The sequence below is a fragment of the Micropterus salmoides genome, unplaced genomic scaffold, assembly GCF_014851395.1.
Source record: "Micropterus salmoides isolate LMB-PRFRI ecotype aquatic unplaced genomic scaffold, ASM1485139v1 Ms_hic_scaffold_12, whole genome shotgun sequence".
Lineage (NCBI taxonomy): Eukaryota > Metazoa > Chordata > Actinopteri > Centrarchiformes > Centrarchidae > Micropterus > Micropterus salmoides.
In genome coordinates, this window is record NW_024040263.1 from 1,754,926 (window position 1) to 1,772,454 (window position 17,529).

General features: G+C 41.0%; 1 protein-coding gene across 3 annotated transcripts in view; it reads left to right on the forward strand.

Moving 5' to 3' along the window:
- Nucleotides 1–17,161, forward strand: part of mgat3b (beta-1,4-mannosyl-glycoprotein 4-beta-N-acetylglucosaminyltransferase b) — a 76,289-nt gene extending 59,128 nt beyond the window's left edge. For all 3 annotated transcript variants that reach the window (XM_038712770.1, XM_038712772.1, XM_038712771.1), the window contains exons 2-5: nucleotides 1,133–1,544; nucleotides 5,156–5,811; nucleotides 6,876–7,158; nucleotides 7,272–17,161. In XM_038712770.1, the coding sequence (XP_038568698.1) occupies nucleotides 1,133–1,544; nucleotides 5,156–5,811; nucleotides 6,876–7,158; nucleotides 7,272–7,769 (1,849 nt within the window). In that variant the 3' untranslated portion in view covers nucleotides 7,770–17,161. The remainder of the gene's footprint in view (nucleotides 1–1,132; nucleotides 1,545–5,155; nucleotides 5,812–6,875; nucleotides 7,159–7,271) is intronic.
- Nucleotides 17,162–17,529: the final 368 nt, after the last annotated feature.

The following is a 17,529-nucleotide window of genomic DNA, read 5'->3' on the forward strand; positions in this document are numbered from 1 at the left end:
ATGTTGACTTTTCTTCCCTTTCAATTCACTCTTTTCCACGTATATTTCACTCTTCTGTTGTGCATCTTCTGTAATAAAAAGTTACTGGATGAAAATTAAATCAACTCATTTAACCAACATGATCATCAGCGGGAAATTATGTACAGCTCACTGAGCAGAGCTAGGGCATAGCACTGACATGAACAGGTTTTTGATTCTCAGTGTGGCCAATTATGCTCGTAGGAACCAATCTGTCAGCGTTTTAGATTAAATAAACCTGCATTTTTACAGGTTTGAGTTTAAACCTAAATTAACTGATTTTGCCATTTAGGGAACAGTACAACTAGCTGTAAGCACATCAGAGGTGATATGGTGTTAGCAAACAGGTGCTTATGTACACGTCCAACTGATCCTGAACAAAATTAGCATTTGTTTTGAGCCCTTTTTCTATCCATGTGATTAATGTGCAGTATTCACTTATTTTTGCCCTGTTTTGGTCTCTACAATGAGGGAAATATTATTCACCAATTAACTGCTTACGTGTGCCATTTGGTGCTGGGCAGGTAGCATACAGTGGGTTTATCAGAACTTTTTCACTGAAAACAACAACCTGTGTCTGGTTATTACTCTCATGAGTGGTGAGAGGGAACAAAATAGTGAAGCTGTGGGTAGTAAAACCAAAACAATGACATTAGAAGAAGAAGAGGAGCCTAGATCCCCAAGGTATTTTGCATCTGAAAATAAATTAAAATCTTTATAGTCCCAAACATTTTTCCTTTTAACAAGTATTTCTACTCCTTTTCAGCTACTTTCTTGTTCTTAGAGGAAAAAACAACACGCTCAGTGGAAAAGCGGTGAATGTTTTTGGACTCATGCTAGCTTGAGGGGTAAAATGCAAGTTCATGGCCCCACGCATTTGAGGCTAACACCTTCCACCTTTTATTTGTACTGTTGCTCTTACCAAAGCCAAGGGGTGGTGAGTGATTTTTTTACCCTGAGGCCATTACTTTTAAGTTAATTGTAGTTGGCCCGCAGAAGTGCAGATGGGAATAAAGAGATTATTCCAAAACAAACATTGTTTTCTGATGTTAATAGTCAGACTGATGTTTCTTAATTTCTCTGTCCCCACTCACCCCCTCCTTCCTCTTTCCAGGATGAAAATGCGGCGACACAGGGTGTTCTTGCTGTGCACAGTGGGCCTGTGTGTCATCTCCTTCCTCCACTACTACAAGGCTCTCCACTACGTCTCCCTACTGCGTGAGCTCTCCGCTCCGTACCCAAACATCAAGTCCTTCATCATGGTCACCGGCTTTTTCTGGAGGGAGAAGGGTGTGGCCACCACCCCGCTCAGCCCCGCCTCTCCTGAAGAGGCCCCTCCCCTACCTGTTCTCCATCAATTGGACACCAAAGCTAGAGCTGTGGCTGGAGGAGGGGTGGGTCTGGGGATTGGGGGTGTAATGGTTGGAATTGTTGGCAGTGAAGGGCGGGAGATGAGGGAGGAGCCGGCGCCCCCCCACCCTTGGGAAAAACCAGAGGAGAACCAGCGGGGAGACACTCCAAATGAGGTGAGATGTGTAAACCTTTGCTGTAACATTATTTACTGTCTATTGAGTGAACAGAAAAGAAATGAAATACAACAGCCCTGCAGTAAATGGTCCGAGCATGAAGTATAATTCATCTGCAGTTTAGGGGTATGACCTAATTTCATTGTCCTACTTGCGCTAATGCAAATGTATGTTGATCCATGTGAGTTCATTTTTCCAGAGCCAATGCTGCCTAAACTATGTTAGAACTATGCTGTGTTACTGTCGCATTGAATGAGGACATGCAATGTAATTTAGCGCACCAAAGCATCGGCTTGTTTCATTATCCAACTTGTAAACCGGAAACAGCGCCCGCTCGCCTTCAAAGTAAAACGTTAATGATAGCTAAACTTAATAAATAAACAAATAGCCTAGCCTAAATTTTGAACATAATTCACGTTCATAATTGTCGTATTGGTTATTATTATTAGGCTATACCACATTATTTTAATTAAATTGTCAATTGGCTCGAACACTGGAATTAGGCTATTATAGAGGGCTGTGATTCATGCCAATGTAATCATTCATTTGTATAGCCTATTCATCAATTTATTTATTTGATTAAGGCTACCTAATCTGTTACTTGGGGTGAACATTAAAGGCTATAAAATAGAGTTACGACTTGTGATGAGTCTGGTAAAAAGAGTGGATTTATCCCCAACTTTGACTTCATTGTTGCAGGTCTGTTGTCATGGCAATAACACTGCTACTCTATCCTCGTAATGCAGGAACAGCTGGTGTTGAAAACGCTATTTAAATGATGGCTAGTCACATTAAATATATTATGTTAAATATATAAGCATGTACGGTGTTTGGTCTGAGTGGCCACTTCTGTTCATTTTGTTCTGGTCCGCCATCTTGCAGGCCTTGTCAAAGCTCTTATTTGTGGTCAGAGGAGCGAGGAGGGATCTCTGAGAAGCCATTAGTGGGGCTATACAACATGCCCTCTTTATGAATATCAGTTGTTGATTGGACCCTGTAGTTGATCGGACTGATGTTATATTACACAGCATCACTGAAGACTGATAACAGATTAAACTCAAGTGCATCACTCCCAAGTTTGTTTTCTCCTTCACCATACTAGTTAAAAAAAAATCTGTGTTCATTGTAGGTCTGAACAACAAGAGGAGGACAGACATCTTTATTCATTTATTAGAAAGATTTTTCTTTTCACAAACGTTTTTTCCCCCCCAATTTTTATTATGGATACGATTAAAGTCAGAGAGAGTCGGAGACTCTTTTAGATCATTTATTGTAATGTACATTTAGTCATGTGTGGCTTATCATTCCGGAGCATTGGATTTGATATGAGTTACATAATTTCCCCTGAAATATGTATCCTGATAAATCATATTCAGTGTTTAAAAGACACCATGATCATATTCTGAGTTATTCAACAATGAATTCATGCAGATAATGAATAAATAATAGAAAAGCATTCTGCCAGTAGAAATGACTCCTGTGCGTCAGAGCAGGACACATTACACAGTATAATGTGCAGGTGTTTGCTAAGCAGGTAACAGCTACAGAGAGAAAACACTGCTGTTCTGGCACTGATAACTGTGAGCCTTTTTATTAGCACTGGCACAGTGTACATGTATGCAGGCACAAACTCCGTCAAATGTCTCTACAGCTGTTTGAGTCGACTGTCACCGTCATCAGAAAATGACGTCGCTTCATGTGACGCTGCAAAGAAAGTCTCATTTCTCTAAAAGCATATTTCCTTGTTTCTTTTCTCCACACATGGTTTTTCTAAGATGCAAGTAAGGGAAATGTTAAAAGACTTGAGGTGCAGCCACAAAATGTATTTGAGGAAGTGGGAATGACGCTAGACAGAAGGACAGCGAGCCAAACTGTGACAGAAATAGAAAGTAATAAACTGTTCGCATAGAGGAAAAATATTTTCACAACCCTCTTGATGTAATTGTAATGTAATAGTATCTCACACATTATTGATTGTATTTCTTTCATTAATTCAGTTATTTCATCTTCTCCTGCTATCATCCTATTTTATCATCCTGTTTTTATCATTCTGCCCCACCGTGTTATCACTTGTTCCCAAGTCTATGTTCATTGAGCCTTTGAGACAAAGAAAACTGCTCTGTAAACACTCGTCAGAGGTCATATGGTAATGCAGTGTCTCTATCAATCGTAATAAAACTGTTTTACGATAAGTAATTGCTTTCATACTGAAGATTTAATGATAAGGTATCATTGTTCTGCTGTGATTGCTGCAGTTGTTCTTTAATTTATTTGTATTTCATTTCAACATTAACTACATACCATTTGCCCTCTTTTCATTCACTTTGACAATGAGGCAAACACAAATGTAGTTACTTCTTCACTTTTCAAGATCATGTGTCACTACTAATCTTACCAGTTTCTGCAAGGTCCAATTTCCAATGTTGAGGTCCACTGTACATTCATATATACTTTTAGAAAGTAGGGAGTATAAAAACCCAATAACAATGACAGACTTTGGCTCCAGCCATGATATAATAAATAAAGATGAATAAAATGTATTTGCAGAAGAAGCTACGACATAGTTGAAATAATAAGAAATTATTTCATTTTGGCTAGTGCTTAGATTGAAATTTGGACAATAAGTCTGCATTATTATCCTGAATATAATGTGTTAATATGATATTTCTCTTTCACTTCACCTCACTTTAAATTCTGTTGCCTTTGACTACTCATCAGTTTTTGGTATTCAAATAAATCTATGTTCTTGTGCACACATGTTGCACGTTTAAAACATGTTTTGAACATTCATGAGTCCATGAGTTTAGTGGGATGCTTAGAATGTTATTAGTACAGACTAGGGCTGAACAATTTTGGAAAATAATCTAATTGCGATTTTTTTTTACCAATATTGCGATTGCGATTTAATATGCAAATAATTTTTAAGCTCTTTACTTTCTGTATTATTCAAAACAGACAAGCAGTAAGTCAGTGTACAGTATGACCAACACAATATTAGAGAGATAGAACAAACAGTGTTCTTTCTTGTGGGTCAGGCCGGTGTTATGATGAATTAGGTAGAATTATTATTATGAGCAATGGTGGAGAAGATATATCAAATTATAATAATATGAGAAAGTTAATTTGAGTCAAGTCATGGCATTAAATAATATGATATAATAATATCAGGTCAGCCCACCTATAGACCACAAGAAAAACTAAGTTCACCACAGTGTGTTTTACAATAAGCGCTCAATATAAAACCCACAGTTCAACCACCAATTAATGAGTCCTTATCTCAGTTCAAATCTCCTAGGAGTTCATCTTTCTATATCCCAGCAAGTAAACAAAAAATACTCTGAGTTTGAGGTTCAATTCAAAAGATGGCCAACGAAAATAAAACAGAGTGACGCCTATCGTGTTTAATAGACAAGCTTTGTAATTCTCCGACAACACCGGAGTTCCCCCGCAGCCTGCAATGCTGATAAGCGGCGCACTGGCAGTAACCCAACTGTGAATCACCTACCTCCCATTATGGCTCACAAGTGTGCAGCTCATAGCCCCAAATTTTAAACTCTTCCTAATTTAAACAAGTTTTCTTAATCCCCTTCTATTTTTGTCTTTCTTTTCAGGAGAGAGCTGAAGACCACTTGAAGCCACGGAAACCCAGCATCCAAGCCCAACATGTTGGGCCTGACATCCCAAAGGCCCCATTGGTGGCAAAAGAGCCTCATGTGGTGTTCATCAAGGACCCCTTAGAAACTCTGGGAGACCTCCACACCCGCAAACACCAACTTCATGATGACAAAACACCTTACTTTGTCCGAACCAAAGCTGGAGCCCTTTGCTTCAGGCAGGGGACAGAAATGGCTACCCCAAAGGAGTACTCTGGGAAATCAGGGGGGTCTGTGGCCAATGGGGCTGAGGAAGCTGCTCGAGTTGGGCCTGCTGCGCAACGCAAACCTCTGGAGGTCCAGCAGCAGCCCTCTGTAGCTCCAAAAGCCAAGGCCAGGGCCAGAGGCAATGGGAAGCGGTTGGTCAAATGTGTGTGTCGGCCGGGTTGGCACGGACCTTACTGTGGGGTTCCCACCATGGTGTATCACTCCAATCTGCCCACTAAGGAGCGGCTGACACCCAGAGGAACTCCGCGGAGGGTGATCAATGCCATCAACGTTAACCACGAGTTTGACCTGCTCCATGTACGCTTTCATGAGCTCGCCCAAGCCGTTGATCTGTTCCTTGTTTGTGAATCCAACTTTACTGCCTACGGAGAGAAACGGCCTCTCAGGTAAGACACCGTGTGTGTGTGTGTGTGTGTGTGTGTGTGTGTGTGTGTGCTCTGAATAACAATTACAGTCAAATTCCTTTGGCAACAACATGAAATGCCTCGGGAGCAATTTTACAGCAGATTATGACAAGAGCGACATGATTGACTCTCTATGTAGCCTTGGAGAAAGAGATTGGTGTGTTCAATGATAGGATGTGACACTGCATGAAAGCAGCTACATTCAGTGAACACTCTCTTTTGCTGTGCATATCAACAGGTTAATTGAATTGTTCTTCCAGTCAGTTTGGTGTATGGACAGTGGGTTTTCTGTAGTGAAAGGCATAATTTGTCAAAAAAGGACTTTGTTGGCTGTTATTATTTCTGCTGCAACTTTTTACCAATCTTAATGTCATCTACAAAATGTTTATGTGTTATTCTTACTGTTCTGTTCTGTACAGTAGGAAATCAATAAGCAGGGCTTTGATACTTGCTTGAGTTGTTGAATTCATCAAGTCTCTGTAAACGTTTGATAAAGTCACATTATGGGTGCATGCCAATGAAGTTGAAAGTTACCCTGTGGAGTTTTCTTCTAAAGGAATACAGTTACATTTACATTCTTACACCAAAATGCATTTATGGATTCTTGATGTCCAACAAATGTCAAACAGAATGTTCAAAGCAGTTTTTTTAATGTTTGCAGTTTGTGCACATGCTATTAAAGCATGAGACACAAACGAAATTTGTAAATGTAGCTGATTTAAAAATCCTGGACTCTGGACATTTTTAAGTAACAACAATCTAACCTTGAAAAAAAAGTCTTAATGTACACTGTGATGAGATTCAACTCCAGCAAGTTTTAAGAGCTTACTAACAAATTAGCATACCAAATGAAAAAAGAAAGGACATCTATGGCTTACTGGAATGGTAGGTAAAATACATTTGAAGATCTAAAAACAATAACATTGGAAAATAGTTAGCTGTGAGGTGATATGTTTCAATATAACAATGCACAAATGCACAACTGTAAGTTTCTTTGGATAAAACAATCCACTAAATGACATTTGTAATGCCTGCAATTTCCCCAGTTTCCTGCGGCTCCTCCTCAATGGCACGTATGACTACATACGTCACAAGATCCTGTACGTGTTCCTTGACCACTTCCCAGAGGGTGGTCGACAGGACGGCTGGATTGCTGATGACTACTTGCGTACCTTTCTGACACACAATGGCATGTCCAGGGTGTTGGGCGCAAGATCGGACGACGTATTTGTCATCAATGACGCAGATGAAATCCCTTCACATGAGGGCCTCCTTTTCCTCAAGCTGTTTGATGGCTGGACAGAACCTTTTGCCATCCACATGCGCAAGGTAGTAGGGATATGTCAGCTTGTGTGTGGTCAGTCAAATGTTTGAACAAATCATTCATATTTCATGCTTTCTGTTTATGACCCTGGTTATTTCTCTTCTCTCCCAACATCCAGTCACTGTATGGATTTTTCTGGAAGCAGTTTGGTTCTCTAGAGGTAGTATCAGGCTGCACAGTGGGGATGCTTCGCGATGTCTACGATGGCGACGGTATCAAGCTCCGCCGTCGCGAATACTACACCATGCCAGGTTTCCGTAAGTATGAGAATGACACCGGCCACATCCTGGTGCAATGGTCAGTGGGCAGCCCCTTCCACTTTGCTGGATGGCACTGCTCCTGGTGCTTCACGCCTGAGGGGATCTACTTCAAGCTGGTGTCAGCGCAGAACGGAGACTTTCCACGGTGGGGTGACTACGAGGACAAGCGTGACCTCAACTACATCCGCGATCTGATCCGGACAGGGGTCTGGTTCGATGGCTCCCTGCAGGAATATCCCCCTGTGGACCCCAAAGAGCACATGTACGCCCCCAAGTACATGCTGGAGCACTATGACAGGTACCGCTACCTCCTGGAGAACCCTTACAACAAAGTGTCCAGACTGAGTGAGCGCTAGCAATTCAGCTAGAACAAGCTATGTGAAATAACTAGCAAAGCCAGAGTGAGGCCTCAGAATTTTGGGGGGCGGAACAGTACTGATGAACTACATCTCTCATTGGAGCGATACTACGAGTATCTCCACCAGGCAGCACTGATGTTGCAAGGATTTAATCTCTTAAAAATCATTATTAAAAAAGGGTCAAAAAGGGAACACTTAATCACATCCACCATGGATTTACAGAGAGATTATTAAGAGGATACAACCACTGGATAAACAAAATCAAAGAACTCCTCATTTTTCCCTTTTTGGGGGAGGAGCCAAGCTATCTCTCTTTTTTTGTCATCCTGCTCCTGTCCTCCCTTACTTCACCCGAGCCAATATGACATACCTGCTGTCTGAGAGAAAGGCACTGTTTCGAGGTAATGGAAGGGTATTTTTGGAGCCATTTGAAACCTGTGGAGACAAGAAACTTGGAAGTAAAGGATTGGGGTTTTTTTTGTTTGTTTCTGTCTTTGTTCATTAAAGTTTACGGACTGGCTGATGTTCCCGCTTCACTCTCCACCTTCAGATGTCTTCCTGTCATATTTGGTGACCTCCTTCCAGAAACAGACATACATTCAGATATTATATTATTCTTGGGTCTCAGTAGCAATTTATAAGTCCTTTTAAACCCCGCTGGAGTACCCACTGCCAAATGAAAAGGAATGACTTGATGGAGGTGTTTCAACTAATTCATATACTCGCACTCATTCAAATGCACCTTAGACCTGTGTCTGTGTGTTTGTAAAAAAAAAAGTGTGTGTGGTCTGTCTTTGTATCATATTGTGAGGTTTTGGGCTGTGAAGGGGATACAAGATCAGCGAGAGGAAAAGGAAATTGAGAAAGAATCATCGGGGGGGACGGGGCAGAAAGACCAGGAGATGGGAAAACAGCACAGGCGAGACAGCAGGCAAGGAAAGAAAGGAGAATAATGAGGGAGGAAGAGAGCGGTGATGAAAAGGAATGAAAGAAAAGGAGGCTCTCTCGACGTTCTCTTTCCCACAGTGTCTACTGATGTATGAGTGTGCAGAATGTGTGTCCCTCAGAGCTTACAGACAGCTCTGAATAAATCATGCTCTGTCATGCTCCGTTATTGTTTGTTCGATGAGAACAATTGAGACCAGTTGGGGAAAGCTTCACCCGTCAGTTTCGTCTCTTGGTCTGTCCAGCAGCTGAGATGACTTTGTTTCCTTGGAAACTAAAGTACGGGAAAGAAGAGATGGGTGTTGTCAAGAAGAGTGGGTTGGTTCACATCAGGCAAGGAGCTGTAGCATTCAGACGAGGTCAGCACTGATTGTAAGTCCCCTCAGTTACATATTCCTCTTTCTCCTCAGCTGTCAATCAGCCACGCTCTGAAAATGACTCTTCTAAGCCTTTTCTGTCTTTCTCCTGTCCTCTTTCTTTCTTTCTTGTTACACTGTTAACGTTTCCTTTCTGTGGTGTTGGTTTCCTCCTAATCCTCATTAACAAGGCGCATTTTTCTCTATTCAGTTCAATTATTTTTCTCTCTTTCTCTACACATTCACCTCTCTGTCAGAAATGCCCAACTCTTCCTCTAACTCCCCCTCCCTCACACACTGGGTCTCACACTCCATTTTGGATGTGTATCTATTTCCTCTTAACCCTCACAAAAATGCCCCATTTCAATAATAGGGGTGTATTTACCTTCTCTCTGCCTCTTTCATTTCCCCGACTCGACAGGACAGGACAGGGTTGTTGTTACCATGGCGATGCCAACCCTGTGCCCACACATAACTATCATCTAAACATTTAGGCATGAGCGCTCATGCCCCTTTCCTTCTCCCTGCTGTACAACAGCTGTAGATGTGGCTAAACGCCTAAATCCCCACCCCACATTGTTCGGCAGAGGTTGTGAACAATTCGGCGAGCATATTTTTCTCTGTTGGTGTGTGTCATGTGGGCCGAAAATAGCATGGGGACTGGGTTACTCTTTTGTCAAGTACAAGCTATTAACAATGCTGGGGAGCAGTTAAGGAAAGAAGAAAGCTAAACATGCAGCAGCGTGATGAAAGCCTCAGGTTACTGACTCTCTGAAATTTTGCAGAACTTGTGTGAGCGTATTTATCAGCCCGTCATAACGCTGAGTTTTCATGGCTGTGAGCTTATAGTGGGAAAAGCAGATTAGCCAACAGGCCACTGACAGTTGTGTCGTGTCTGTGCTGCGGCATCGATGGCAGCACGGTCTGCGGCGGCAGCTGTTAGGGGTTTGGTACTGGTGTTGAGAGCCAAACTCCCACCCTACTCCAGAAGGGCTGCAGAGAAATGAGCTTTAAATAGGATTTGACATTAGACGACAGAGGAGATGACAACAATGCTGGATGTGACGTTTTTTGTTCCTAAATTAGATTTTCTGCTTTTTGACAAGGCAATGATTTATAATGATTGATGGAACAAAAATGAAACATGATGAATTTTTAACGAAAGTAGGCAACTTCAGTGTTGGGTTAACACTTTAACAGAATGGAATCAGACTAAAATTGGTGGCTGTGGACAGTTTTAGATTTAATGAATTTTTCTGCTGTTTGGCAATTTTGTGTCCACTCTATGGATTTTTAAAACAATGTTTTCAGTACATCCCCTCCTGAATTAATGTTTTAAGGAATACCTTTTGAGCTTTTCTAGCAAAAGAAATACCATTTGTGAATGTTTTCTGGTGTCAACAGTTAACATGAAGCTGACTAAAGTATGTAATTTGATGGTGCAAAAAACAAACAACACTTGCCTCCCTCCCTCTGCTCATTTCAAGGCCACAAACCACAACCTTGTGCATTCTCTCTCTCTCTCTCTCTCTCCCTCTCTGTCTAGTGATAAATAAGGTCATCTTATTTACACGCTGCCACATGCAAAAAACAAGAAGTTTGTGCTTTATAGCTAAACGTCTTCTCAGAAATGTGACCACAGGGTTGTCTGTTCAATCCCATCAAGGGTTGGGTTGTGTGTTTGTGTTTAAGCTCTGCCAAGAGGCATTTAACCAGAGTTAACTTCCAACTCCAGCTGCCTTCTGCAATCAGGCTGCACATCTGGTGAACAGTGTGTGTGTATGTGCATATCGGTATTTATGCTATGCACAAATAATTTGTGTTTGTGTGTTTGTGTTAGACAGACAGAGCGACTCATGCCAGATAAGGGTGTCTGGCCTGCTGATAGACAAACCAGGGTTACTTCACTCAGCCTGTTGCCCCATTATCGTCATGGCAACGATCCTCTTGTTGAATTCCTGAGATCCCTAACAGCCTGAGGTCATCAACCAAGATAGCAGACCAATAGGATAAGAGGTGAGGGAGAGCAGAGGGCAGATGATTGGGGGAAATCACAAACCCTTTGATTCTTTTCAACTTAATTCTACGGACACAACCTGACCTGGGTGAAAAATGCAAAACCTCTCATTGCTCAGTTGCATTGAGAAAATGTTACAGCACAGCAGAGCCAAGAATAGTGACACACCCGTAGTATACACCATTAACAAGCACACACCTTTCTTTTTATATGGTTTGTTATTGTTTTTCACTGATTTGACTGACTCATCACAGCATGCAGGCAATTTGCATGAGGAGCAGAAAAGGTAGACAGAAAAACACTTTTTTTTAAAATCACCAGTACCAGGAATAAAACATGAATAGGAAATGTTTTTTTTTTGGTCTAAGCAGACAGAAGAAAACAAGAAAAAGAGGGAGTCCTGTTTCAAACAAAGCCAAGGCTTGATGAATGGAGACTCGAATCCTAAATGAGACATTTCGGAAATAATGCTTCCACTGCTGTTCCCAATGACAGTCTTATTGGATAAAGCGGGGGTTATGACACGGGGAGAGGAGGGAGGTAATAAGCTTGACCAATCGACTTTGATTTTTCCTTTTTATGAGAGAAAGTCATCGTCGTGCAGATGAAACGAAAACCATCCAAATGAAGGGAGTAGCTCATCATCCCTGTAAGAGGAAATCTATAAACCACTGACAGTTAAAGTGAAAACGAGGTTGTGATGTTGAACCATTGGAGCGGTGTTTGTTCCACATCGCTAGGCTCAAAATGGATTTACTATGTTTTGAGGGGCTTTGTCTTGCTCAAAGACATTTCGGCAGATTGTGACCACGCAGCAGACGTTTTAGCACTTAAACGGTGACCTGTGACATTTACATTACAGGACAGTTTTGACTAGTCGCAGCACCGGCCTGGTGCCTTTTGTCATGATCAAAATAAAGCAATAACATATGGCAAAGGAAATAGCCGCAGCCTATAACAACACACAGTGAAGATTTTTGATGATTATTTAAAGCATTTTCAACATTTTGAATTGTGTCAAAAATTTGACCAAATATATAAGCTTTGAGTTTTTATTTGATAAGGATTTTTTGGACTGTCTGCCAACAAAAAAAACTGCAATAAACATGGCATCTTGCTTCAGGTGATTGGAACAGAGGGAATAAATTAAAACTGTATACGAGACGGGGTGATGGGGCTGCAGACGGCAGAGGTTTGGAGTTGTGTTGCTAGGAAACAGTTCAGGCGCCGTCTTTATTTCCTGTCAGTTATTGATATTAGCAACAGGAAACAAACTTAGACCCATTTGGATTGTTAATGTTTTAAATTGGAGTGGTCTAAACAGAGGATGTCAGTGAGTGTTTTCGAAATAAGTATTTATATTGTTGTATACATACTTTGGTATATCAGGCCACTCTCAGGATCTAGTTCTTCTAAATATTGGCAAATAAGGTCATTTTCCCAAGAAGTTGTCTTATCACGACATATTTTCATAAAGAAGATCAATTTATTGAGTTGTGTAGTATTATTCTTGAGCAGGTTTTATATACCTTAAAACTTAAAGGGGCACTCTAATGATTTTGCACTTACATAAAGGTGAGGGACACAGATTAAAAAAAGAATGATAAAAATTTGGTCGATATATCCTCCAAGAGGACTTCAGATTTCCCATATTTGCAACTCAATAGCATCTTTTTGCTACACCTTTCTGCCTAGTAAATGTTGTCTTACAATGCCATGCAACAAGTTTATAACACAGGCTTTTTGTTGTGAATTTTTAGTCTCCAAGCCCAAACTGATCAGAAAGATCATTCTAAAAACATTTTACAGCAGTTCTCACAGGTGTGGGACTAAACATGGCTAGTAAACCGATGTGTGTATGTGTCAAATAAGTCAAGTGAAGTGCCCATTTAATGTATCCCAAGGCTAGACAACTTTTAAGATACAGAAAATTGTCACAAAAAGCAGCCTTCAAAATCCCCATTATCAGTCCAACCCTCTTTTTAGCACACACACTAACCATCAACACATGTTTGTAGCATACAGCACAATTCATTGTGGGGTTATCTTATACAGATGTGTGTCTCCAGGGCTGTGTTGCCCCACCACAATCACCCCCCATCTGTTGTTGTGATTGTGGAGCGGCTGACTAGCTGCCCGTCTACAGGGCTTGCATGCCTTCACGGCTCTGGTCCCCCGCCAGTCCTGTGGCTTTCAACGATTGATCTTTTCCAAGAAACATTAGCAGCAGGCAGGCCGGAAATCAAGGAGGGTGTGGGGCGCTGAGAAAGGAGGGTCATTTTACTGGGGTCCCTTTTTGACTTAGTTCTAAAAGTAATTTTTCTTTCTCTCTGTGGCTCATACATGGATCTGGAATGTGTGGAAATCTTTAGAAAAATTAGAAAAAATGCCAAGTCCTTAATTTTGACTCGTCATCTCACACATTTTAGTTTAGTTTATACGTGTGAAGAACAGTTTTTGTCGATGGAACATTGTGGCTGAAACGCTTCATATCAAATCAGGAAATTAAATTGGGATTTTGAAATAGGAACCAGCACACGCCTCCTGCCAGACCACAGCAGAAATCTGCTGCTGTTGTCATTTTTGCTGTAAACATGTTCATTTTCTTCATGAAAGCAACGGAAAGCAGTCACATTCCACAAGCTGAGCAATCGCATTAACTTCGACACCTGCAAAAATGTGTCACCACTGATTGGAAAGTACTTGATGTTACTAACCACAAGCATTGGCCAAAACAAGTGCAAGTTATTATCCTCCCATTTTGCTTAGTTGGACTTCAGGGCTGGATTTGTTAGTGTTAGGCTGAAACACTACAAGTAGTATTATAGGGGTCAATTTACTCAAATTACACAACACTTCCCTCTAGTGCTACAGTATCAAGGAATTGAACAGAATTTCATTTTTAATGGTTACAGCTTTGAAGATTTACATTTAATGTCTTTCCAGCTTTCCTTGAAGCTATTTTCTACCCAGTAAATACTCCCTATGAAAACTGTCAACCTAATATTCTGTGGATTAGGAGACACTGTTGGCAAGACTACTAGAATTAAGTGAGAACATTTGGGTGTACTGGCCCTTTACACCATAAAAAAGGTTTTTGTGAACCATAAATGTTAAATTCTTCCACTGAGAAGTAAAAACTTCCTCAGCAAATCAATTGGGCACAGCGCAGTTGTGTTCAGTAAAGCAGGCAACTTGCGTAAAAGTTGCATGGAAAATAATTTACCTTATCACGCATTGAAGTGGGCTCCAAAACAACAACAAAACCCATTAAATTAAGCAGCAGTTTAGAAGCAGTGTTGAATATAAAATAATGGAAACATTTGTAATGATGACTGGAAAATTTCCTCTGTAAACATGCCACGTTTTGTCTGACGAATGTGTCTGGCATTTATAACAGCGAAATAGGAGAGGTGTGTGAGTGAATCAGGACACATAACACGTCTGAATGCGTTCCAGGACAGATTGTTGGCTTCGGGGTGGATGCAGGACAAGTCTGGTCCAGGAGTCCATATGTTGTGACACTGCAGATCAAAAAGAAGAAAGTCAGTGTGGCACTGCAGAGACAGATGGACGCAGTGACACATACGCGTGCGAAATGTCGGGCATATAGACAAGCCGACACCTGGCTACAGATCAAATGCCATCAGAAACTGGAGGGGAAGGGAGGAGTGTTGAATGTGTGTCTCTCTTTGTGTCGAGCGTACACTATATGGCCAAGAATATGTGGACAACACTATCAGCATTATTTGCTGTAGTTTGGTTTGGGGTTGTTTTTCATGATTAAGACTAGACCCATTGGTTTTAATCTTGGCAAAACAGTGAATAACTGCATTTCCCAAAATTTCAAACCTTTCCTTTAATGCCCAACAAGTGTTAATCTGTTATATCTGAAATGTGTGGGTGTGGTTTGATCAGATTTGACTGACTTCTGAATCAAATGTCACTAAATCCTGGTTGGTTCAGGGACTTAGGGGACTTTACCTTTTTGAGTCCCGCCCACTTCAAACTGGTGGAAGAGCACAGAGGAAATAAATCTTGGATGTGAAATAACCAAAAGTCTTCACACTTTGGCAGAATATTGTGTAGTCACATTGCTATTTTAAATGGCTTCTTCCTGTTTCAACATGACAATGCCCTAGTGGTCAAAGTAAGGTCCCTAAAGGAATGGTTTTCCCAGATTGCTGTGGAAGATCTTGACCTCAACACCATCCAACACCTGTGGGGTGAATTGATCAATGTTCTTGCGGCTAAATGGCCAAAAATCTCTGTGGCCCCGTTCCAAACTCTTGTGAACAGCCTTCCCAGCAGGGTAGAAGCTGTTATAGCTGCAGATTAATGATGGTTTTGGAGTGGGATGTTCAACAATCACATATGGGTGTAATTTCAGGTGTCCACATACTCTTGTCCATGTAGTGTGTGTTTATTCCATTTTGCGTGCATGATCTACTTTAGTCTACCTGCAATGCTCAGAAACTTGCTGTCCCTTAGCGGCCCGACCTAAACTGAGGCAGAGAAGGAGAGGGTGACATGGTTAGAAAAAGGCAAATGAAGGGAAGGGAAGGGAAGGGAAGGGAAGAGTGAGGGAAAGAGCGTGAGGGCGAACCTCCAGAGGGGTTTGAATTCCCTGCAATCAGAAACGGGAACAGCGATGGAAAGAGGGAGTAACTGATCCTTACAATCACAGACTTTCCACATTTGTAGTCTACCCTTTTTTTTGGTTTGGTTATGTTTTGCACCTATGCTTTTGTGTGAAGTCAATCGATATGTCTTTCTTTCTGTTTGAAAAGTTTTAATGTTGTTTTTGGTGGAAATGGAGAAACTGAGAGGCAATCATTTTTTATTTTAGCCCTCTGTTTTTCTGTTTAACTTTGTTTTTGTACCTCTTTGTAACTCCATCCACTTGGCAGCTTGATATTTAATGTCTTTTAAGGCGGTGTGTGTGTATGTCCGAGTGTGTGTGTGTGTGTGTGCGTGCGTGTGTGTGTGTGTAAGCTCATAAACACTGTCTCAGCCTACGGCTAGAATAGACTTCCAGTCCACCTCACAGATTTTTTACCTCCTTTGATGCTATAAAGGGGACTTCATACTGTGGCAGGCCTCTTGTTTGCTCTCTGTTGTGTTGATGACAAACTTTTTCTTGTGACCTTAACAGCATCACATAACCACTTGATTTATGACTTTGTTTTGACCTTTTTATTTGAATATTTTTTCATGATGTACTCCATTTCCTACCTTCACACATGGCGCAACGTATACAGTTGACACTCACAGATAACTACAGCCAACACATACACACAAAGACACGCATGTAGTACAGCCTCTGTTTTTTACTGAGGTCTGGTTGTGGCCACTTCCTCTGCTGGTCAAACAGGCAGACTACTGTAGCTGCTCTGTTTGTGCCCTCGCTGTTATGTGATCACTATGAAGGCTACCATTGTGTGACCAAAAAACATTTTTGTTGTCGCTCAGCCACTCAGAACCGGTTTGGGCCAGAGCCCCGACCTAAGAGGAACCCAGCATACGGGGAAAAAAACTGCCATTTTTGCCCTCATCTTTTCTTTAATGTTCTGTGTCTGACTGACAGCAAAGTGGTGCTGGTATTATGCTCTTTGTTTTGTGTTCAGCATTTTCCCCCTCTTTATCTCTGATATCCTCTGTTTTTTTTGTCCCTCCACATAGACAAAGATGTAAAAAACTGATAAAAAAGAAAGCGATGATTATTTCTTTTGAAAAAAAAAAGGTTTTTTTATTTGAGTTGCATGCCGAAATGCATATAGTATTTCTGCCTGTAAAACTATGAATTGCACCTTATTGGAGGGATGTGGTTTTGTTTTGTTTTGTAATGCCTACGTAAAGATTTTTTATTTTTTGTTTATTTTTAATTTTGTTAAAATGTTACTGTTAGCTAGTCAGGCAATATATTGTATCGTAAACAGGGTTTTGATTTTGCATATTAATACCAGGTTTCATCATAATTGATTTAGTCACTGGTGTTTGTTGTGGGACGGCTTCATTAAGCAGCATCAAAAGATAGGCCACAAAAGGGGTGAACATACAAAAAGACTTAACAGATTTGACCAGATTTGACACTGATAAAAAAAATATTTTTTAATCTTTACTCCATAAAACTAGAACTTCTCATATTGGGAATTTTTAGGTATGTTCTTGTTCATACTGGGTCATAAATTAAATTTTATGAGATACCTACACGCATTGTGTTAATCCAAAGAGCTTAATTAAAAGAAATACTGACTTGGACAAGTATGACTGTCTGGCTAATTGCTGCTGCTTAGTTAAGCCTTGTCCACACACACACACACACACACACATACACACTGGCCTGTCCTTACACAGTGACCACTAGGAGGCATCCTGCTTGTCCCCTCACATATCACACATACACATACACTTCCTCCGCCTTCCGTCCATCTTGTCC